The sequence below is a fragment of the Macaca nemestrina genome, chromosome 12 (genome assembly GCF_043159975.1).
Source record: "Macaca nemestrina isolate mMacNem1 chromosome 12, mMacNem.hap1, whole genome shotgun sequence".
NCBI lineage: Eukaryota > Metazoa > Chordata > Mammalia > Primates > Cercopithecidae > Macaca > Macaca nemestrina.
Window position 1 is genome coordinate 19,748,418 of NC_092136.1, and position 21,379 is coordinate 19,769,796.

The 21,379-nt window shown below is 58.6% G+C and overlaps 2 protein-coding genes across 10 annotated transcripts; one reads left to right on the plus strand and one right to left on the minus strand.

Annotated features, from left to right (window-relative positions):
• Positions 1-1,326: 1,326 nt before the first annotated feature.
• On the minus strand, positions 1,327-7,563 carry LOC105471652 (LARGE xylosyl- and glucuronyltransferase 2). Of its 4 annotated transcripts, none has more exons than XM_011724230.2 (14): positions 7,357-7,563; positions 6,920-7,266; positions 6,533-6,615; positions 6,140-6,263; positions 5,744-5,915; positions 5,536-5,640; positions 4,279-4,391; positions 4,083-4,208; positions 3,833-3,988; positions 3,559-3,719; positions 2,841-3,119; positions 2,365-2,514; positions 2,062-2,257; positions 1,327-1,804 (listed from the first exon to the last, which is right to left on the minus strand). In XM_011724230.2, the coding sequence occupies exons 2-14, from the start codon at positions 7,202-7,204 to the stop codon at positions 1,589-1,591; spliced, it is 2,166 nt and encodes a 721-aa protein (XP_011722532.1). In that variant the 5' UTR covers positions 7,205-7,266; positions 7,357-7,563; the 3' UTR covers positions 1,327-1,588. The 4 variants fall into 4 exon arrangements, with proteins under 4 accessions (XP_011722532.1, XP_011722533.1, XP_011722531.1 ...); XM_011724231.2 differs by lacking the exon at positions 7,357-7,563 and having other exon boundaries at positions 6,920-7,029; positions 7,123-7,266; XM_011724229.2 differs by lacking the exon at positions 7,357-7,563 and having other exon boundaries at positions 1,333-1,804; positions 2,841-2,989; positions 6,920-7,029; positions 7,123-7,260.
• A 4,612-nt stretch (positions 7,564-12,175) lies between these two features.
• Positions 12,176-21,278, plus strand: LOC105471653 (peroxisomal biogenesis factor 16). Of its 6 annotated transcripts, none has more exons than XM_011724232.3 (11): positions 12,176-12,653; positions 12,860-12,946; positions 14,386-14,462; positions 14,862-14,995; positions 15,130-15,230; positions 16,014-16,094; positions 16,232-16,384; positions 16,497-16,569; positions 16,762-16,881; positions 20,014-20,078; positions 20,801-21,278. In XM_011724232.3, the coding sequence occupies exons 1-11, from the start codon at positions 12,542-12,544 to the stop codon at positions 20,890-20,892; spliced, it is 1,095 nt and encodes a 364-aa protein (XP_011722534.1). In that variant the 5' UTR covers positions 12,176-12,541; the 3' UTR covers positions 20,893-21,278. The 6 variants fall into 6 exon arrangements, with proteins under 6 accessions (XP_011722534.1, XP_011722535.1, XP_011722539.1 ...); XM_011724233.3 differs by having other exon boundaries at positions 20,804-21,278; XM_011724237.3 differs by having other exon boundaries at positions 12,860-12,895; positions 20,670-21,278.
• The last annotated feature ends 101 nt before the right edge of the window (positions 21,279-21,379 follow it).

The following is a 21,379-nucleotide window of genomic DNA, read 5'->3' on the forward strand; positions in this document are numbered from 1 at the left end:
CGCCCTGGCAGCCTCCTGCTGGCACCATCGTGTGCCTGGTTTCCCTGCAATGTCTGCTTCTCTGTCCCTGCTGCTGCTTGGCTCAGGCCCAATAGGCAGTGTGCATGGGGGCGGTTGCACACAGCTGTTTCCCTGAGGGTGACCGTGTCTGCAGCGCACTTCCATCTCCGCATGCACGGCTGCCTCTCCAGCCACCTCTGATACTTCTCTCGGGGCCATCAGAGCCTCCCTTGGGCTCTCACCTCTCGGCTCACACGCTCTTCGTGGTTTCCTCTCTTCATTCCCTTACAGGGCATGGTCCTTCTTACTTATCTAAAGGGCTGAATTTAGGAGACTTTTTACCCAGGGGCAAAAGGTTCCTAGGGTAATGGGATGGATGGTGGCCCAGGTGCATTTTCCAGGGCCTGGGTTCTCCAGATCCCGTGGCTTCTGTTGAGTGGAGGCAACTTTGCTCTGTGTGAACCTCGCCCCTGTCCCTCGGCTGGGTGCTCCTGTCCCTCGGCCAGGCACCCTTGGCAGGAAGCAGGACTCCCATTCTCACCCTAACTTAGACTGTCCTCTGAGTCAGCTCCTCTCCAAGACGGGAGTGGGCGGCCCTGGGCAGTCTTCTGGCCCCCTTGCTAAAGTGAGAGGCAGGAAGCTGGGGCTGCCCTCCAGACAGCCAGGGTAGGAACTCTGAAAAACAGCTCCTCTAAACGGAAGCAGGGCTCCCCAGTTCCACTTGGCACCCCCTCCCACAAGGCCCTTTCTTCCTGAGGACCCCAGATCCCTACCCCTTCCCCAGCAGCCTTTGGGCCCTCACCTCTCTCTGATGTCCGTGGGTCCTCAGCCCAGGGTGAGCTGCAGTCAGGCGGGGTGGGACGGGCAGGCCAGAGGTCAGCCAGCTCCTAGCAGAGAAGAGCCAGCCAGACCCCAACCCTGTCTCTTGTCCATGCCCTTTGTGATTTCAGTCTTGGTAGACTTGTATTTGGAGTTTTGTGCTTCAAAGTTTTTGTTTTTGTTTGTTTGGTTTTTGTTTTGAGGGGGTGGGGGGGATACAGAGCAGCTGATCAATTTGTATTTATTTATTTTAACATTTTACTAAATAAAGCCAAATAAAGCCTCTCAGCCTCTTGGTGTTGGGTTTGGGGCAGGGGAGGGTGGGCAGGACACATTCCAGTCCCAGCCTCTGCCCTCCCTGACTGGCTGTCTGAGGGTTGGGGGAGTGCTTGCCCTTAAGGGCCCAGGCCCTTCTGTGACCCCAGCTGGATGTAGCACCTCCCTTATGCACTGACACCCTAGCCCCAGAGTGCCCCTGCTCCCCCAAACCAGGAGGAACACAAAAAGGATTTTTTAAAACTTTAATTATGAAAAAGGGATGAACGATTGAAGATGGGGGAACCAGCCCCAAACTGGCTGGCGCAGAGGGAGACCAGACCCCAGCCAAACAATAGCAGCAAGGGGAAGACCCCACCCCACAGATGCTCCGCCCCAGCCCTTCCCAGAGACCTTAAATAATTTAAATAGCAGGGATGGTGGAGGGCAGGCCGGGTTGCCCTGGTGTCTGCCCAATGCTAAGACAAGGGGCAGTGCCCGCCCAGCCTCAGCCTCAGTCTCGGGCGGGGCTCTGGGGCTGCTGCAGGGCCGGGAGGTATTTGAGGGCAGCAGCCCCATGGTGGCGGGACAAGTCCTGGTGGAATTCGTCCTTGAGGGCCTGGAGGCAGTCACGATAGGTGGGGCTGGAGCGGAAGCGGGAGATGTCCAGGCTTGGAGCATGGGGCAAATGGATGGTGAAGGCCTCGGGCAGCACCAGGAGCTCATATTCCTGCAGGGTGGGGCAGAGGAGCAGTGGCTGCCTGGCTTGCCTGGCCTGCGGGGAAGGTGCAGCTCCCGAAAACAGGCTTACCCTGTAGCCCCTGAGAGCTAAAGCAAGGGCCAAAGGGCAGATGATTTTAGTTCTACAGAAGGAGGATATTTCTAACAGTGCCGCCTAGCAGTGTGGTCCCCCATGCAGGTGTCATGAGTTCCCTGGACCTGGAGGTGCTCGAATCAAAGGTGGTGGCAGCAAGCTGCCCTCCTCACCTGGGCATCCAGCTCCACAATGTGAGCCACCTTGTTCCAGCCGAAGCCCACAAAGCGAGGGTCATAGCGGGGACAGTCACGTGGCACCACCACGTAGGGTTCATAGTCGGCCGCCCATTGTACACGGTACGGGGCCTGAGCTTCCCGCCAGCGGGCATAGTCTGTGGGTGCGTGGCCCCGGGGCCACTCGTGGTACCTGTGCAGCAGGGTCAGGTGGGAGCCAGGCTGAGGCTAGGAGCTTGTGGGTAGTGGGGGCCAGTGTGGGCAAGTGAGTGGAGTGGGCAGAGAAGTAGCCTCTCCTACCTGAAGGTGTAGAGAGCGCCCACATCCAGCAAGGCCAGCAGCTCCACCTTGGAATGGGGGAAGCTGAAGCGGTAGTGCAGGGTCTCGAATGCCGGCACCACCAGCGCTGCCTTTCGCTGGCTGCCCAGCCCCAGCTGCTCAATGGAGGCCCTGAGGAGGAGCACCCATGAGCAGGGGAGAAGAGTGGAGCCTCCAGGACTGGGCCAGTGACCCTCATCAGGGCATTAGCCACAGGACCCGTCCACCATGGGCCATCTTGTCCAATGCGACGGGTGGATACAACCACAGGTGGAGCTGCTGTTGAAGCTGGCCCTGGCTTCCCTGTTGACAGCCTAGAGAAACAGCCTAATACAAACCCCACTTGACAGAGGCCACTGAGGCCCAGAAAGGAGCAGGGACATGGAAGCCTGGGGTCCCACGTGTGCCCTGTCCACATCTACCCCATACACTGTTCCCCTCCCTGCCTGCTGGCCCACCTGAGGTAGTCGTAGAGAGAATAGGCAGGCAGGAAGTCAATGTCACTGAGGAAGACGTAAGGTGTGAGGGCCTGGGCCAAGGCCACGTTGCGGAGCTGGTTGACAGGGTACAGGGGCCCCTCACGGTACACCACGTGGTAGGCCACGTCCTGCCGGGCAGCAAGCACTGGTGAGGCCTCGATGAAACGCAGGAACTGCTGAGCTTCTGCATCTGTCAGGTACAAGGCCAGGCTCATGGGGCCAGGCCAGTGCCTGCACAGGGCTTCCAACATCTGCAGCCTATGGGGAGGGGGAGGTCAGCACAGCTCTGCCCTTCTTGCACAGCTCAGGGAGGCCTGGAAAACCGCCCCAGTTAGCTGCTGCTGCCACCTCCTCAAGTGACTTACTGAGCACCCTTCAAATACTTACAGAGCCCATCTGATTGAATCTTCACAACTACCCCCACCAGGTGGGTACTTTCTCATTAGAGAGAGAAAACAAAGGGCCAGAGATACGAAGACTTGCCCATGGTCCCACAGCGACCGACGGACAGCTCCGGGCATCTGAATGACTCCAGAGCCCAAGCTCTTTCCACCATATCCAGTGTCTCCAACTTCTGGAACTCCCTGAGGGCCAGGCAGCTCACTACCACAGCATCAGGCTGCCAGATGGAACCCCCTCTCAGAAATGTCCAACCCAGCCCATGCCATACTCCCTGGGCTGCCCTCTGCACCCTCACCGGTCCATGGACAGCTGGGCCACAAGGGTGACATCGTGAGGCCGGGGGGGTGGCGGCTCATGGGGCAGGAAAGTGACGTGCACACGGTGCACAGTGAGCTGCTGCTGCCGGAATTCAAAGCAGGGGTCTTCCTCGTTGAGTTGTGCCAGGGCCTGCTGCAACTGAGGGGATAAGGGGTGACAAGGACCAGGGGTAGGGCAGAATGACACATCCCCCAGACAAGGCTGGGCCCCACCAAAGCAGAGAGGAGCAGGGGAAGGTAGCTCCTTCGCACCTGCTCAGCACCAGGCGGGGGCTGGCTGGGGCACCCAAAGAGCTCTCTCCGCAGCAGGTTCCCATCGTACTCCAGGAAGGTCAGGTAGAAATTGCGGAAGAATTCCACATGCTTGTTCTTCACCTGAAGCTTCTTTGGCGAGTTCCAGTGGATCACCTGGGACCCGGGAGGGTGTTGGGGCCATGGGAGCAGGAAGCAGGAGTCCCCATCCATGGCCCCCCACCACCATGCAGCCTCCTGTCCCACTCACCTTGAGGTCAGACGCCGCAGAGTAGCAGCGCTCGGCCAGTGTGTGATCTGACAGCTGCACGTTCCAGACGCAAGGCAGAGGCTGCACTAGCCCCGGATGCTCCTTGATCACAGCGTTGAAGATGTCCTGAGCAGAGACACCCATCACACCCCAGCCCCCAGCCTGCCACACCCCACCCGGCAAGGCTTCCCCAGACCTGGTCAGCCAGTGAGGTGGCAGGCAGGGTAAGGAGCTCCCGCCTGGCCGTCAGCCTCCACATCTGCTCCCAGCCAGCCTGCCGGAGCCGGTCCAGCCGCAGTAGGATCACACCTGCCAATGAAGAGATGCTGTCATGCCCACCTGGGACGACCAGCTCCTGGGGGACATGGGGGTCATGAAGGTGTCCTTTGTTTTTTGACTTATTGGTATTTTCTGACTGTTCAGACATGATCATGGACTACCACTTGTTTTTTGTTGTTGTTGTTTTGTTTTGTTTTTTAGAGACAGGGTCTTGCTTTGTCACCCAGGCTAGAGTGGTGCAGTGGCACAATCATGGCTCACCGCAGCCTTGAGTTCCCAGGCTCAAGCAAACCTCCCACGTCAGCACCCCACCACAATCCCCACCAACTAGCTGGGACTGCAGGTATGCCACCACACCTATTCTTTCTATTTATTTACTTATTTATTTATGAGATAGAGTCTCGCTCTATTTCCAAGGCTGGAGTGCAGTGGTGTGAACTCAGCTCACTGCAACCTCCGCCTCCTGGGTCAAGTGATTCTCCCTCCTCAGCCTCCCAAGTAGCTGGGATTACAGGTATGTGACACCACCCCCGGCTAATTTTTGTATTTTTAGTGTAGATGGGGTTTCACCATCTACACATCACCATGTTGGCCAGGTTGGTCTCGAACTCCTGACCTCAAGTAATCCGCCCACCTTGGCCTACCAAAGTGCTGGGATTACAGGCATGAACCACCACGCCTGGCCAATTTTTTAATGTTTGTAGAGACAAGGGTCTCACTATGTTGCCAAGGCTGTTCTCAAACTCATGGGCTCAAGCGATTCTCCCACCTTAGCCTCCCAAAGTGCTGGGATTACAGGCATGAACCATTGCACCCAGCTTGCTCATAGACTACTTTTGTCAACAGTCAATCCTCTTGGGGGTGAAGAGGAGGCGCTGTCCAGCTTACAGAGCACATCCATGGCCTTCTTCTCACACTTGGTGAGCCCAGGGCTGTTAAAATTATCCTCCATTTAATGGACGAGAAAACTGAGGCTCAGAGGGAGCAGGAGAGCTGGCCAAAGTCATCCAGCACACACAGGACTGTTGGAACTGCTGTCTGTTTCTTCATCCAGGGTTCTTTTCACAGCAATGTTCTTCCTGGGGGGCTTCCTAGCATTCTTTGCCCCACCCAACCCCAGGGGCCCAAGGACCAGCAGACCACCCCCCCTGCCTCCCCTCACCACTGTCCCCACCTGTGTTAAATCCCCGGCCCAAGGCAGGCCAGGGCCTGTGGTTCTTCCAGAGGTTGCCCAGGTACCAGTCACTCTGGTTCTCCACGAGACCAATCGCCTGCGTGTCTGGGAGGGGAGGGCGTAAGGGAGCTGAGGCTGCCACAGGACCTGGGCTCAGGGCTAGATGCAGGGGTCGTGGGCAGGCCAGGCAGGCTCCCAGGCCTCTCACCAGAAAAGTGAGCAAAGAGTGCCCAGAGCTCCGAGATGTCAGAGGCGAAGGTGACATCCGTGTCCAGGACAATGACGTGGGCCAGCTCAGTGGGCAAGGCGCTGGGCAGCACCAGCTTCATTAGCCCATAGAGGCCGGAGTAGTGCTTGTTGGGGATCCAGGAGACCTGGGACTGTGTGGGGGAAAGGCAGGGGATGAGATGGCAGAGGGGCCTATGAGCACCAGAACACATGCTTGGAGTGACACAGAGGAGAGGGGGTAAACCCCAAAAAGAGAGGGGTTTGCGCTTCAGTAGGTGGATGGGACTGAGGATTCTCTTCTCCAACCCCACCACGCCCTGGAGAGAGGAAAGCGGTGGACACAGCTAGGGGGAGCGGGGAAGGGCTGGGCCCCTGCCTTGAGCTCATCGGCGTTGTAAAAGCTGACACGGACAGCAGGCACCATCCACGTGTGGAAGAGCATCTCCAGGATGTTTCTGGCCACGGCATCAGTTACCAAGTGGAGGTGCAGTGGATTTTTCCTTTTGGGTGGGCAGAGAGGAAGCCTAAGAGGCCCCAGCAGGAGCAACATGGGACAGCCCCACCCTGAGGGGCGTACAGATGGAAGCGCCATCTGCAAAGAGCTTTTGCATGCCCAGCTCAGGATGTTCTTACAACTGCCCTTCAAGGGAGGAAGAGGACACTGTCCCCACGTCACAGATGAGGAAGCTGAAGCTCTGAGACCAGCAGCGTGTCCCAGACTTTGTCCCTTCCCCACTCCTGACCCTCCTCCACGGACACCTGGCTGTACCTGTAGAAGAGCATGGACTTCACCAGGGTGATGACGTCTCGGCTGGAGTTATGCCCCGCACACACGATGGCCACATGCAAGAGCTGGGGAGGGACGCCCAGGTCGGCAGCAGGCCCCCCTTCGCGAGGCGGTGAGGACCCATGGTTGAGCTGCCCCACCCCGCAGCAGAGACGGGAAGAGTGTGCTGACGGGGCAGCAGGAGCCAACCCTTCATTTCAAATGGGGAAACTGAGGTCGGGAGCAGAGAAGTTGCACGTCCGAGGCGCGCCCCAGCCGGATGGCCAGTGCTGGACAGACGCCAGGTGTTGTGATTCTCGTAGCTGTCCAAGAGGCTGGGCTGGGGGTCGGCGCCCCGGGACTCCCGCCGCCGGGGCCGCGCGCACCTACCTCGCACTTGGACGGCCGCGGCGGCGGCGGGCCGCAGTCGGAGCGGTTGTGGTCCCCGGGGCCAGCCCCCGGGTCTCCGTCGAGGGCGGCGGCTCTCCGCAGCCTCCCGTCTGGGGGGACACGTGGCATGAGCGGGCCGGGGAAGCATCCCGGGGCCCCGGCTCGCCCGCCCCGCTTGCGGCGCTCACACCCCAGATCCCCACCGAACAGGAGGAATCCGAGCAGCAGCAGCAGCAGCAACAGCGCGGCGGCCCCCAGCGCCCGGGGGCGCCCTCGGGGCAGCATGGCCGCCGACGGGGGCGCTCAGGGAGGGGCGCGACCCAGGGCTGCAGGCTCCATCGCGGGCCCTGCGGACCGAGGGGAGAGATAGGAGACTCAGCCCTGGGCGGCGGGGCCCGACGGCCGGGTTGTACGGCTCGCGCCAAGCCCTCCCTCACCTGCTCCAGCGGCTCCCCGGCCGGGCCCTGCGCTCGCCGCCTTCGGCCAGGGTGCGGGGACCGGGAGAGAGGCGCTGGTCGGTCCCGCCCCCGACCTGGGCTCAGGTTTCACCTCGGCAGGGCTGAGCGCGAAGGGGCGGGGTGACCCCCCCGGGGTCCTTGCCCCGCCCCCTGCGCCAGCGTCCGACGGTTCCCCAACCCGCGAGGAGCCCCCGAAGACTCCTTCTGGGCTGAGTTTCCCACCAGGACGCGGGGAGGGCTGGGGAAGCTGGAGCAGCCACCCGCGAAGGCCCAGGCCCCGCTACCTGCCCTGCCCCCGCTCTGGGGCCCCGTCTCCTCCCCTCACTCCCCAAGGGGAGGGGCCAGTGTCCCCGGGCCGGGGATCAAAGACACGGCCGGAGCTCGACACGAGTGAGGGGGAGGGGGCTGGAATGCAGGCCGCAGGGGTCCGGGACACCTGCTCCGGGGACAGGGGCGGAGCCGGCCGACACCTGCCCCAGAGCCGCCAGGCACCTGAGGCCTTCGCCTAACTCCCCCACTCTCAGTCCAGGTGGCCTAGCCAGGCCCTGCCGGCGCCTCCAGGACAAAGCGCCCTTGTGAAGGCCGCCTCCCGCCCGGGAGCTGGCGAGGGGCCCCAGACGCGGGCGGCCTAAACTGCCTGGGCTGGGCCGGGGATCCCCACTCTTGTCCAAATCGTCGTGATTGTGCCGGGGCGCCCCGGCCTGGAGCTCGTCTTTCCTCCCTCTCCCCCGCGCACCCCATAGCAGGCCAGGGAAGGGGTGGAGGGCGCTTTGGACCCTAAACCAGAACAGCGTGCCAGGCCCTGTGCTAAGGGTTTAACTACCCTCGATTAATCCTATGATGCGGGCTGATTCTCCCCCAGAGAGTTTAAGTGACCTGTTAGACAGGAACACCCTTCGGCTCCTCCCGTCTCAAGCGGCCCCACTCATCCCCCTTCCCCAGGCTCAGCGCTGCAGAAGCAGCTTTCTTGCTCCTCCTCCGGAAGGGTCTCCCGCCCCAGGACGTGCCCTTGACGTTCCTTCTGGCAGTGGAGCCTCCCAGGGCTGGCTAGCACTCATGGAAAGTTGAAGTTGTTTGCTTGTTTATTGCTGGTCTGCCTCCCAGAATGTAAGCTGCTCACCGGACTGGAACCTTGTCTGTCCAGTCCCCAGTGCCCAACCAGGGCCTGCACATACCAAGTGCTCAATACGTGTGGAAAGTGGATTGGAATGAGAATCTCCCTCCCATGACCCTGGAAAGGGGGTTCAGGCTGTGTCCTTTGCCCAACTTCTGGCTGCAAACAGTGAGGCAAACTCAAAAGCAGCTGTGGAAAGCAGCCCAGCCTGAGACCCCAGTCTCCTCCTCTGTGAGGCCAGGAGCCTTCCTCTGGGAGATGGGGAAGGTCAGGCTTTGGGTCTCTGGAGAGCAGGGATAATGGTTGCTATGGAGACTGATGGCGGCTCCTTGTACACCCGGGAATTGAGAAGGGCCATGCAAGGGCCACTCAGGCATCTGGAGCTTGAGCCTCCAGCCTCCCTGACCTTCATCTCTAGCCTAAAGTTGGGGTGGGGGAACGTGATTTCCTCTCCAGGACCCTCAACAGAGACTGTTTGTGGCGGTTGAACATGTGGGACCAGGCCAGGGATCCCAGCACTTTGGAAGGCCAAGGCGGGTGAATTGCTTGAGACCAGGAATTCGAGACTAGCCTGGTCAATGTGGCCAAACTCTATGTCTACAAAAAATACAAAACTTAGCTGGGTGTGGTGGCATGCGCCTACTACTTGGGAGGCTGAGGTAGGAGGATTACCTGAACCCAGGAGGTCATGGCTGCTGTGAGCCATAATCATACTGCTGCACTCCAGCCTGGGTGACAGAGACCTTGTCTCTAAATACAAACAAACAAACACCATGTGGGACCAGGTAGAGCACACACACAGTTGGGGGCTGGCCCAGGATTCGTCTTCAGTAAAGGGGCCGGGGGAGTCAGTGCAGGAAGCTGGGTCTGCAGATCTCACTGTGGTCACTCACAACGCTGGCCCTTCTTCTGGCTCAGCCTCACCACTCAGGGAAACTGAAGTGCTGAGATGCCTTCTAGGCCCCCAAGGGGTTGTTCTAGGGGCGTGGAGGGAGAAAGAGACAAGTTTGGGCATATAAACGGTGCTGTTCCTCTTGGCCTAAGACCCATTTTGACCCAGCTCTGCCCAGGACTTTGCTGTATGACCTTAGACCAGTGAGGCTCCCTCTCTGGGCCTCTGGTACTCTCATCTGTACATGTTGGACTGGTCTACCTCTCTTCCCCTGTGACTTGGGGCAAATTGAAGGAGATATGATACAGCTCAACCTGCCCAAGAATCCTTCCAGCCCAACAAGACGGCCAAGTCCAGGCAGGGGGCCAGGGAGCAGGGGAGGGCCACCCTAGGAGCCTCCTGCACACACGGCAACTCTTTGTCTCTGGGGCCTAATCAGGCCTGGGATCTAGAGAGGAAATTCAGGCAGACCTGCTGCTGCCAACCTGGCTGGGCCCATGCTCCCCCTCCCAGTTCTGGAGGGAGGGAGGAGAAACTGGTTCCAGCCCAAGCCCCTACCTATTCTGTCCTGGGGAGTCGGCCCCTCTCCCTTCCACACCTTGCTCTCCTCAGAAACAGGACCTCCAGCCCAAGGAGTGCTGAAGAACCTCAAATTCTCCCTCCACACCCTCTCCACAGCTGCAGAGGGAGGGCTGGAAGAGTGGCCAACCTGGAGGTTTGAGGAACAAGTTCATTAAGATGTTGGAGCATGGTGGCTCATACCTAGCACTTTGGGAGGCTGAGGCAGGCAGATCACCTGAGGTCAGAAGTTCGAGCCCAGCCTGGCCAACATGGTGTAACTTCCTCTCTACTAAAAATACAAAAATTAGTTGGGCGTGGTGGCGGGCACCTGTAGGCCCAGCTAATTGGGAGGCTGAGGCAGGAGAATCGCTTGAACCTGGGAGGCAGAGGTTGCAGTGAGCTGAGATTGCACCATTGCACTCCAGCTGGGCGACAGAGTGAGACTCCGTCTCAAAAACAACCAAACAAACAAAAAACAAGGTGGGGCAGAGGAAAGGAGAAGGAGCCTCACCTTGAGGGCCCCAAGCCTAGGTCCTAATCCCAGTTGCTAACTGGCCTCATGACCAAGGAGCCTCAACATGTCACAGTTCTTGTGGGCTGTGGGCAGTAGGAGAGAGGTCACTGCCACTGGAGACCTGCATTGTGGCCCGTTTGGCCAGTGCCTTGCTGTGCCATGTGGGACAAATCCTTTCCCCTCCTTATTGGCCTCTAATTTCCCATCTGTGAACAGTTCATGGCAACTTGGGGTTGCTGGGAGGAGGGTAAGCAAGCCTGGCACCCAGAGGGTGGCCAGAAATGATGTCGACAATGCCCATGACCACCTCCTCCCTGGTCACCTTTCCCTGCGTCGTCGTTCTTTGATGTGAGTAGAGGGCAGCTCTAATCCCCCACCTGATAGAGAAGAAAACTAAGCTATGGAGTAGGGTGGGGTGAGGCAGTGGAAGGAAGGCTGTGGTTTCCTGGTGAGGTGTAATGCTTAGACCTGGTCTCTAAAAAGAAAATTAAAGTTAAAAAAAAAAAAATGAATAAAAAGAAACCGCCTAGTCTCTGAGGTCAGAAAAGACCAGCACTCAAATTTTGGCTGGGCGTTCTTAAACGGATGCTTTCTTCATCTGGTGATATCTGGTGGAGAGGATTAGATAAAATAATGCATTACTGCCGGGCGCGGTGGCTCAAGCCTATAATCCCAGCACTTTGGGAGGCCGAGACGGGTGGATCACGAGGTCAGCAGATCGAGACCATCCTGGCTAACACGGTGAAATCCCGTCTCTACTAAAAATACAAAAAAAACTAGCCGGGCGAGGTGGCGGGCCCCTGTAGTCCAGCTACACGGGAGGCTGAGGCAGGAGAATGGCGTAAACCCGGGAGGCGGAGCTTGCAGTGAGCTGAGATCCGGCCACTGCACTCCAGCCTGGGCGACAGAGCGAGACTCCGTCTCAAAAAAAAAAAAACAAACAAACAAACAAAAAGCATTACTATTACTATTCTCAGGGTACCATAAATCCGCTGGCCCACTGCTTCACCCTTGCCACGCCCCTTTCCCCGCAGCCAATCAGCGGCTGCCCCCCCAGAGCGCCCGTCCCCTCCACCACTCGCCGCAGCTCTCCCGATGCCACCCGTTCCAGGGAGGCTGCTTGGTTTGGGAAGGTATTCCGCAGGAGTCGCCCCCTCCCTTGGGGCGCAGCTGAGGACTGCGAGGTGCGTCCGAGGGCCGAAAAGCTGAGATCGATTCTGAGTTCAAGGATCAAGTCTGCCCTCAAACCATTTTACAGATCGGGAAATCCGAGACCCAGAGAAGGGACACTCCCGCCCAAGGGCCCCCTAGCCGAGAGAAGCCCGGGCCAGGGCTTTCTTCGCGTATGTGGGAATGCAGGCGCGCGCCCTTGGGGGGCACAGTGCATACGGGAGCTGGGGCCGAAACCCAGCACTAACTGTGCTGTCTAGGGGATCCATACGGCACTAGGGGGCTGGACTCCTTACTGCCTCAGTTTCCCCAGCACTACCTTTGTTGAGGAAACGGAGATGGGGATACTGGCCGAACGCGCGCCTTCTGAGACACAGTCCGACTGCATTTAGACGCCCGCATCTCTCCGAATCTGATCGAGGCTCCTTTTTTCAAGAACCCGCTATCTCCCAGCCCTTTAAAGTCCGGCCCTGCCGTTCGAGTCTCTCGGCGTTCCATTGGAAAGACTCGGCGCTCCAGCTCCCTTCTCTAGAATGAACTGCTCTGACTGCCGCCCAGCTTTCCCGGAGTGTTAACTGCGCAGGCGCAAAGGCAGCCAACCCAGTAAACGGAAGAGCTGGGTGCCGATCACACTGGGCGGGTCAGGGGCGGTGAGCGTGCTAACCAATGACTTGAGGGAGTAGGGGGCCGGGTTTGGGCCCTCAGTTGCTAAGCGCTACCCGAGTGGGAAGTGGTTCAAGAGATGGGGTGAAGGGTGGTTCACCGGCTCTTCAAGTCACCAGCCTTCTGGCCCGCGGAAGTTAAGCAACCGAGAGGTGGGCCTAAGACCGGAAGCAGGAAGGAGGGCGCAGGAAGCAGGGCGCCGCAGCCTGGCGTACGGTCCTTCCGTGGATCTGTTGGTGCCGAGGGCAGGATGGAGAAGCTGCGGCTCCTGGGCCTCCGCTACCAGGAGTACGTGACTCGTCACCCGGCCGCCACGGCCCAGCTGGAGACGGCAGTGCGGGGCCTCAGTTACCTGCTGGCAGGTGCCACCTTGACCTTTGATCCGTTCCTTCTGGGCCCTGACCTATGACCCCAGTGGCCCCCTTCCCTGCGGAGTCAGGGTAGTGATCGCTGTGCTTGAGAAGACCCATCCAGGTTCCCAAAGGGCGTAGGGAGGGGACGTCCGGGACCTGAAGACTAAATGTAAGGCAGATGCTCACTCACACCTCCCTCTGTACCCTCTCCCCAGGTCGATTCGCCGATTCGCACGAGCTGTCAGAGCTGGGTGAGCCGGGCTCTGGGGGTGGGGGATGGGGGATCGGCTGCCTGGCCCCAGGTGAGTTCCCCAGAGCGGGTGAACACCCCAACCCGAGGTCCTGGACTGCCCGTTAGACTCCTTGTGCTATGACTGAATCGGAACAAGGTCTGTTGTTCACTGTCCTGGGCCTTCCATGTCCCTAAGTCAAGAGACAGCCTGGGGACCTTATCTGAGTATTCACTACTGGCCAGGAGCTGGGCTAAGTACCTTTCTTACCTTTACTTGTTAATCCTCCCTACAGTCATATTAAGTGGAACTGTTATTGTCCTCACTGTCCATTTAAGGAAGAAGTTCAGTGAGGTTAGAGAACACTTACTGATGGTCCCAGAACAAAGATTCGAGTCTAGATCTCCCAGATTCCAGGATTCGCAGATGGTAACTACCTCAAGAGTGTTTGTCCAGTGACTGCTGTCACAGTCCTGAAAGAATGAAGTGGGTTTTGAAAAGCAGAGGTGAGGCCAGGTGCAGTGGCTCACGCCTGTAATCCCAGCCACTTTGGGAGGCAGAGGCGGGTGGATCGCCTGAGGTCAGGAGTTTGAGACCAGCCTGGCCAACATGGTGAAACACCGTCTCTACTAAAAATACAAAAATTAGCTGGGCATGGTGGCAGGTGCCTGTAGTCCCAGCTACTTGAGAGGCTGAGGCAGGAGAATCGCTTGAACCCAGGAGGCAGAGGTTGCAGTGAGCCGAGATCGTGCCATTGCACTCCAGCCTGGGCAACAAGAGCAAAACTCTGACTCAAAAAAAAAAAAAAAAGAAAGAAAGAAAAAGGAAAAGTGGGCCGGGCACGGTGGCTCAAGCCTGTAATCCCAGCACTTTGGGAGGCCGAGACGGGTGGATCACGAGGTCAGGAGATCGAGACCATCCTGGCTAACACTGAAACCCCGTCTCCACTAAAAAATACAAAAAACTAGCCGGGCGAGGTGGCAGGCGCCTGTAGTCCCAGCTACTCGGGAGGCTGAGGCAGGAGAATGGCGTAAACCCGGGAGGTGGAGCTTGCAGTGAGCTGAGATCTGGCCACTGCACTCCAGCCTGGGCGACAGAGCGAGACTCCATCTCAAAAAAAAAAAAAAAAGAAAAAGGAAAAGTGGAGGTGGAATAGACCCTCAGGGACAGGCTGCCGAGAGAAAAAAGGCCAGGAGGAAGGACCGCATATCTGTGGCAGTTCAGAGAGCAATGGGCAGTTGTGGGCAGCTGGATGACCAGTGCCATCCGACAGGGCAGTAGCTGGCTTGTCACTGAGATTGACCCATCCTTTCTTGGTCCAACCACCCTTGTGAGATCATGTTGGGGAGAGGGGAGTGCTGAGGAAGTGGGTGGAGAGGCAGGCTGGTTTCCACATAGTCTGTGGGTGTCTGAGCAGAGCAGGTGACATGTGATCCCTGCAGCTCTGGGCAGAAGGTGAGAGGGATGGAGGTTGCAGAGCCAGCCTCTCAAGGCCACACTCTACCCCTCAGTGTACTCCGCCTCTAACCTGCTTGTGCTGCTCAATGACGGGATCCTACGGAAGGAGCTTCGGAAAAAGTTGCCTGTGGTGAGAATTCTGCCAGGAACAGGGTGGGAAGCATGGGGACTCAGGAATGAAATAGTAGCAGCTAGCCCATGCATGCAGCACGTGTCTCATGGAGTATGAGACAGGCCTATGTCCATCTGAGCCTCAACCATCTCATTAGGTGAGCTGTAAAGTGTGAGTATTCCATCTTAGATGAAGAGACTGTCTTAGATGAAGAGACTGTCTCAGATGAAGAGAGGTAGAGTCAGCTGTTTCAGGTCCCCCAGCCTGTTAGTGGTGGAGTTGGTGTTTGAACTCACACCTGCACAGTTAGTCTTGGAAAGGGGCAAGTCCACATCTCTTGTCAGAGAAGCTCCCTCCTAGGAGAAGGGCCTGGGACAACAGGCAGCCCCCTGACTTCTTGGCCTGGGGTTCTTGCAGTCGCTGTCCCAGCAGAAGCTGCTGACATGGCTGAGCGTGCTGGAGTGCGTGGAGGTGTTCATGGAGATGGGAGCTGCCAAGGTGTGGGGCGAAGTGGGCCGCTGGCTTGTCATCGCCCTCATCCAACTGGCCAAGTAGGTTGGGATTGTGGAGGGGGTCCTGGGTCGGGGTGACGCAGGCCAACTACACAGATGGTGCTCAGCAGAGCATCCCTGACCTCCCGCCGGCTAGCCACCTCCCCACAGCCCTGACATACTCCCCGACCCAGGGCTGTACTGCGGATGCTCCTGCTGCTCTGGTTCAAGGCTGGCCTCCAGACCTCACCCCCCATCGTTCCACTGGACAGAGAGACCCAGGCACAGCCCCCGGGTGAGCTACTGCCCCAAGCCCTAGAGTGGAATGGGCTGTGGGACTAACTTGAGGATTTAGATCCAACCAGCATGAATACAGTAGTATCTGTTTTTGGAGCACACCTGACCCCACCACCTCTGTTCTCATTGCCCTGTATTCGATGAAGAAGACAGTGATGCGGCTAGGGACAAAATCAGAACACAAACCCAGTACTTGTCATGGCCAGAGTCATTCATTTTTGTGGCCTGCAGGAAGAGGGAACAGATGGGATGCTGCCAACCTTGCCTCTGGGCCTGGTTCTGTGTCCAGAGCCACAGCCTGTAGAGGCAGAAGGCAGGGAACCTGCCACATCTGTCCCTTCAGGGCTTTGAGCCCATCCTGTCAGCTTCTGGGCCTCACTCTCTGGACATTGAGTGGGGGCAGTTCATTGCCTCTCATCATGATTGTTTTGAAGGCAAAGGATTGAGAGGAGACAGCCCCTCTGGTGCTGTGGTCCCCATAGATGTGGTCAGGCTGGGCCCTCCCTGCCTTGCTTGTCCATGGGTTCCAGGAGGCTGGTTCTGGCCACAGCTATGCTGAGCTTTCCCCAGGCCAGGGAGGGCTGCAGAGTGCTTTCCTCTGTGGACAGGTCTCGTGCTGAGCCACCACCCCAGTTGTAGTTCCCTTGACTCAGCTGTTGCCATAGTAGAAGCTCATCCGTTCTCCCCTTAGCCCCTGAGCATTCACTGCATGCATGTTCTTTGCAGGCTCCGCTGGAAGCATGTCCCTCTGACTGTATGGCCTTCTGTCTATCCCTGCTAGATGGTGACCACAGCCATGGCAGCCATGAGCAGTCCTACGTGGGGAAGCGGTCAAACCGGGTGGTGCGAACCCTCCAGAACAGTAAGTGGAGGATGTGGCTGGCCTGGGCACCTAGGTGCTGTGTCTGCCTGGGCCTGAGGGACTGGCTTTGGTCAGCAGCCACCTTCCCCTGCCCCAGCCCGGGCCTGGCTCGCTCATCTGCTGCCCTTGTATTCTAGCGCCGTCCCTGCACTCCAGGCACTGGGGAGCTCCCCAGCAGCGGGAGGGATGGCAGCAGCAGCACCACGAGGAGCTGAGTGCGACCCCCACCCCCCTGGGGCTGCAGGAGACCATCGCAGAGTTTTTGTACATTGCCCGGCCGCTGCTGCACTGTATCCTTAGCGCGGGGCAGGATAGGGCTGGCACTGTGGGCTGGGGATTGAGTGGGGGGTGCGCCAAGCAAGGTCCCTGTGCTGGAGACATCCTTGACGCCTTGGTCGTCAGTGCTCAGCCTGGGGCTGTGGGGTCAGAGGTCGTGGAAACCCTGGCTCTTGGCTGGTGTTGTGGATGTGACCAGGTGAGCCTGGGCCCGCCCGGGGCTCCACTCTCCTCTGGGCTTTCTGCTACAATCCCGGCCTCACGTAGGCGGGGCAGTAGCAGCCCCTGCTCCTCCTGTTGCTGCCCCTCTGGACACCCAGTCCATGGCTCCTCCCCTTCCGTGGGCCTAGATCATGCCCCTGGCCCTGACCATGTCCTACCTGCCTCCCAGCCTGAGCCTCCTGAGTGACAGAAAGGGCCTGACCCGGAGGGAACGGCGGGAGCTGCGGCGCCGGACCATCCTGCTGCTGTACTACCTGCTCCGCTCTCCATTCTACGACCGCTTTTCCGAGTGAGCACCCAGGCCACCCTCAGCCAGGGAGAGGGCCGGCATGCGGGCACTGGTGCTCCGGTCCCTGCTGGTGCCTTCCCTCCCCCATGCCTCATCCCGGCTTCACCGAGCACCCACTGTGTGTTGTCTGGGTAGCAGTCAACCGATGCCAGCCATTCTGCCCGCAGAGCTCTCCGGGCCATCAGGCCACTTGAGCAGGAACTTAAACATTGGTTGGCAGGAGAGGCACTGAGGGCAGGGCTGAGGGCATTGCCAGGTGGCCCACAGGGATGGCAACAGGGTGAGCGCCCATGGCCTCTAGCTCATTTCCACTTTTTCCTGCCAAATAGTTTGGCTTATCCTCACTTCTCAGAGGAGGACCTGGAGGTTCAAGGAGGTTGGGCAACTTAAAGACACCCAGCTGGCCAGTGGTAGAGCTAGATCCCAAACCCATGGTCTCCCCTGGCCTTCCCTGCCTGGCCCAGCCCCCACTCAAGTCACCTGTGAGGTTCCAGAGCTCCCAGCCTCAGAGAGGCCTGCTGGGTTGAGCAGGGGGCAGCTTGGGACCAGTGCCACTGTGACTGCGTGAGGTTAGGCCACAGTCTGATGGGGGAACCCTGTGCAGTGGCTGGGACTGTGAGACAGACAAGGCTCCTGGGACCCCCTTTGTCTGGGACCTAATAACTACATAAAAACTGGCATAGGCTGGGCAGCAGTGGCTCACACCTATAATCCTAGCACTTTGGGAGGCCAAGGCAGGAGGTTTGCTTGAGGCCAGGAGTTTGAGACTAGCCTGGGCAACCCATCTCTACAAAAAAAAAAATTAAATTAGCCAGACATGGTGGTGTGTGCCTGTAAGTCCCAGCTATTCAGGAAGCTGAGGCATGAGGATCAGGCCAGGAGGTTGAGGCTGCAGTGAGTTATGATCACTCCATCGCACTCTAGCCTGGGTGACAGAGTAAGTCCCTGTCTCAAAAAAAACAAAACAGAAAACAACAACAACAAAACTGGCATAGTTTAGCCAGGCATGATGCCTCACACCTGTAATCCCAACACTTTGGGAGGCCGAGGCAGGCGGATCATGAGGTCGGGAGATAGAGACCATCCTGGCTAATATGGTGAAACCCCATCTTTACTAAAAATACAAAAATTAGCCAGGCGTGGTGGCAGGTGCCTGTAGTCCCAGTTACTCAGGAGGCTGAGGCAGGAGAATCGCTTGAACCCAGGAGGCGGAGGTTGCAGTGAGCCGAGATCGTGTGAGTGCACTCCAGTCTGGGTGACAGAGCAAGACACCGTCTCTTTTTTTTAAAACAAAAAAAAAAACTTAAGGCTGCTCCTTCCAGACTGTACCCTGGCATCTCTCTGGACCCTGCTCCCTGTCCTTTGGGGAAACAAAGGCCTGCCTTGGCCTCCTAAAGTGCTGGGATTACAGCCACTGCGCCCAGCCGGCCTTCCTCTTTTGTTTTTTGGGATGGAGTTTCACTCTTTTATTTTTTTTATTTATTTATTTATTTTGAGATGGAGTCTCGCTCTGTCGCCCAGGCTGGAGTGCAGTGGCCGGATCTCAGCTCACTGCAAGCTCCGCCTCCCGGGTTTACGCCATTCTCCTGCCTCAGCCTCCCGAGTAGCTGGGACTACAGGCGCCCGCCACCTCGCCCGGCTAGTTTTTTTTTGTATTTTTTAGTAGAGACGGGGTTTCACCGTGTCAGCCAGGATGGTCTCGATCTCCTGACCTCGCGATCCGCCCGTCTCGGCCTCCCAAAGTGCTGGGATTACAGGCTTGAGTCACCGTGCCCGGCCTGGAGTTTCACTCTTGTTGCCCAGGCTGGCAGCGTGATCTCGGCTCACCACAACCTCTGCCTCCCGGGTTCAAGCAATTCTCCTGCCTCAGCTTCCCGAGTAGCTGGGATTACAGGCACGCGCCACCATGCCTGGCTAATTTTGTATTTTTTAGTAGAGATGGGGTTTCTCCATGTTGGTCAGGCTGATCTCAAACTCCCGACCACAGGTGGTCCGCCCGCCTCGGCCTCCCAAAGTGCTGGGATTACAGGCGTGAGCCACTGCACCCGGCCAGCCTTCCTCTTTTCTTTTTTTTTTTTTTTTTTTTTTTTTTGAGGTGGAGTCTCGCTCTGTCGCCCAGGCTGGAGTGCAGTGGCGCGATCTCGGCTCACTGCAAGCTCCGCCTCCCGGGTTCCCGCCATTCTCCTGCCTCAGCCTCCCGAGTAGCTGGGACTACAGGCGCCGCCACCACGCCCGGCTAATTTTTTTGTATTTTTAGTGGAGACGGGGTTTCATTGTGTTAGCCAGGATGGTCTCGATCTCCTGACCTCGTGATCCGCCCGTCTCGGCCTCCCAAAGTGCTGGGATTACAGGCTTGAGCCACCGCGCCCGGCCAGCCTTCCTCTTTTCTTGCTGCTCAGACAGACACATAAGGAGCCAGGCTGCCTTCCAGATGTGTGGCCTTGGGCAAGTTATTTGATGCCCTGTGCTGCATTTCCTCACCTGTAAGGTGGGCATAATGACAGCACCCACTTTCGGAGGTTCAGTGACTAACGCATACGGCAGTGCGTGGGGCATAGTAAGCACCTAGCACTATGTATTGTCATCAGCATCCTCTTCTCACCCAAGTTCCCCTGTGGAAAACCCTCATCTCTTAAAAATCAGGGCCTTGGCCCTTGCCCTTCCCCTGAACCAAAATGTGCCCTCCTCAGTACTGTGTCTCCTCCCGGGGTCCTGACTGCTCTTGGTGGTGGCTTATGAGGTTTCCATGCAGGCCAGCGCTTCTGCCAGATTGGGGGCTTCCCGAGGGCAGGGTGGGGTTGTCTTCCCTGAACCCGCCTCCATACTGCCCGGGCGCTGCTCCACACATGACCCTCCGGAGGCCTTTGGTGTTGGATGTCGGTGGAAGTTGAAGGAGGAATGGGAGGAGGTGTTGTGGGCCAGCGGCCACCCCGAAGCTGAGCTGGTGGAGGGCGTGGAGGCCAGAGCCAACCCCAGAGGTCTCGCCCGTGTGTACCGGGCTCTCTTCTAGCTCCCAAAAAAGTCACCTTTGTTTTTGGGAATGCGCTGCGTTCAAAAGCGAAGGCCTCTGGGCCTCCTGGTTTGCAGGGAAACCCCCAACTCAACTTGCTCCCCATTTATTGCTTCCGCCAGGGCCAGGATCCTCTTCCTGCTCCAGTTGCTGGCCGACCACATCCCTGGCGTTGGCCTGGTCACAAGTAAGCTGGGGTGGGGACGTGATGACTGTAGTGCTGGGAGGCGCATGCGTGCCCCATCTTCCTGACTCCTGTGTCTCCTTGCAATTCGATTCTTGGCACAGTCAGGAGAGGAAGTCGGGAAGTCAGGATTGGGTGGGACTACCCTGGCCAAAGCCAGGGTGGCCTGAGGAGCCAGGGGTGGCTGGAAGGAGGGTGTCCAGTGGTGGGGCGACTGTTAGACCACATCAGCTGCCAGCCTTTTTCTGGTCACAGTATCCTGGAGCAATACGGGACCATCTCATCGTGGGGGGATTCAGTGGTGGAGAAGCAGTCCACCGGGCTGCTGAGATCCTCCCTCAGCAGAGGCCCACTGGGCTTGCACTGGGTGACTGGACCGGACTCAGGCCCCTCAGTGCCTACCCTGGCTGAGCTTCCCTGGGCCTGAGGGTCCTTGTCTGTAAATGGTGCCAGAGTCCCCTGCAATGCTGCCTCCCTAGGGGCAGGGCAAGAGAGCCAGCCGGGCTCCTGGGCCGCAGGGGTGAGGTGCTGTATGTGGCGCCACAGCGCAGATTGGGGTCTGGCCCGCCCTGACGTGTCCCTCTCCCACTGCAGGGCCGCTCATGGATTACTTGCCCACCTGGCAGAAAATCTACTTCTACAGTTGGGGCTGACAGACCTCCCGGAAGGAGGGTGTGGGGAGGGGCGGGGCAGGGGGCCCCCTTCCCTAATAAAACTGACTCCAGCAGCGTCCCAGCGTGCGGCCTTTCCGTGCCTACCGGCCAGGCCCTGCACACAGCCCTGGTCGCCACCAGCGTTCTTCCCGGGACCCTCTTGACTGCGCCCTCCTGTGACGATGCCACTGCAACCCGCACCTTGTCACTGCTGGGCCAAGAAGCCTTCACTAGGAGTGGAATCCAGCCTCCTCTCCCACAGAAAGCGGTAACTTCACCTCATGGAGCCTGGGAAGCCGCTTGCCTCGGCAGCCACAGGAGCGAACACTGCTGCTCTCTCGCTGGCCCCTGGTGAGGGCAGGAAGGCTGAACCTGGGTGATGCCCGAACGCTGCCCAGCGTGTCTTATGGCCGGGGCCCTCTGCCTGCCCCTGCTCTGCAGGGCCGTGTGGCTCTGGCAGCCCAAGGCCATGGTGTTGTCAGCCTCCCTATGACAGAGCCTGGTGAACAGTGAGCCTGGCTCCCACGCAAGTGGCACTTCAAGCCCTGCATCCTTGGTTGAGAGTAAAAGGCTTTTCTTCCTTAGAAAAAGGACGTCCGGCACCGGCCAGTACTGGGGAGGAAGTGGGAGCTGGACGGGCTTGGGGAGGAA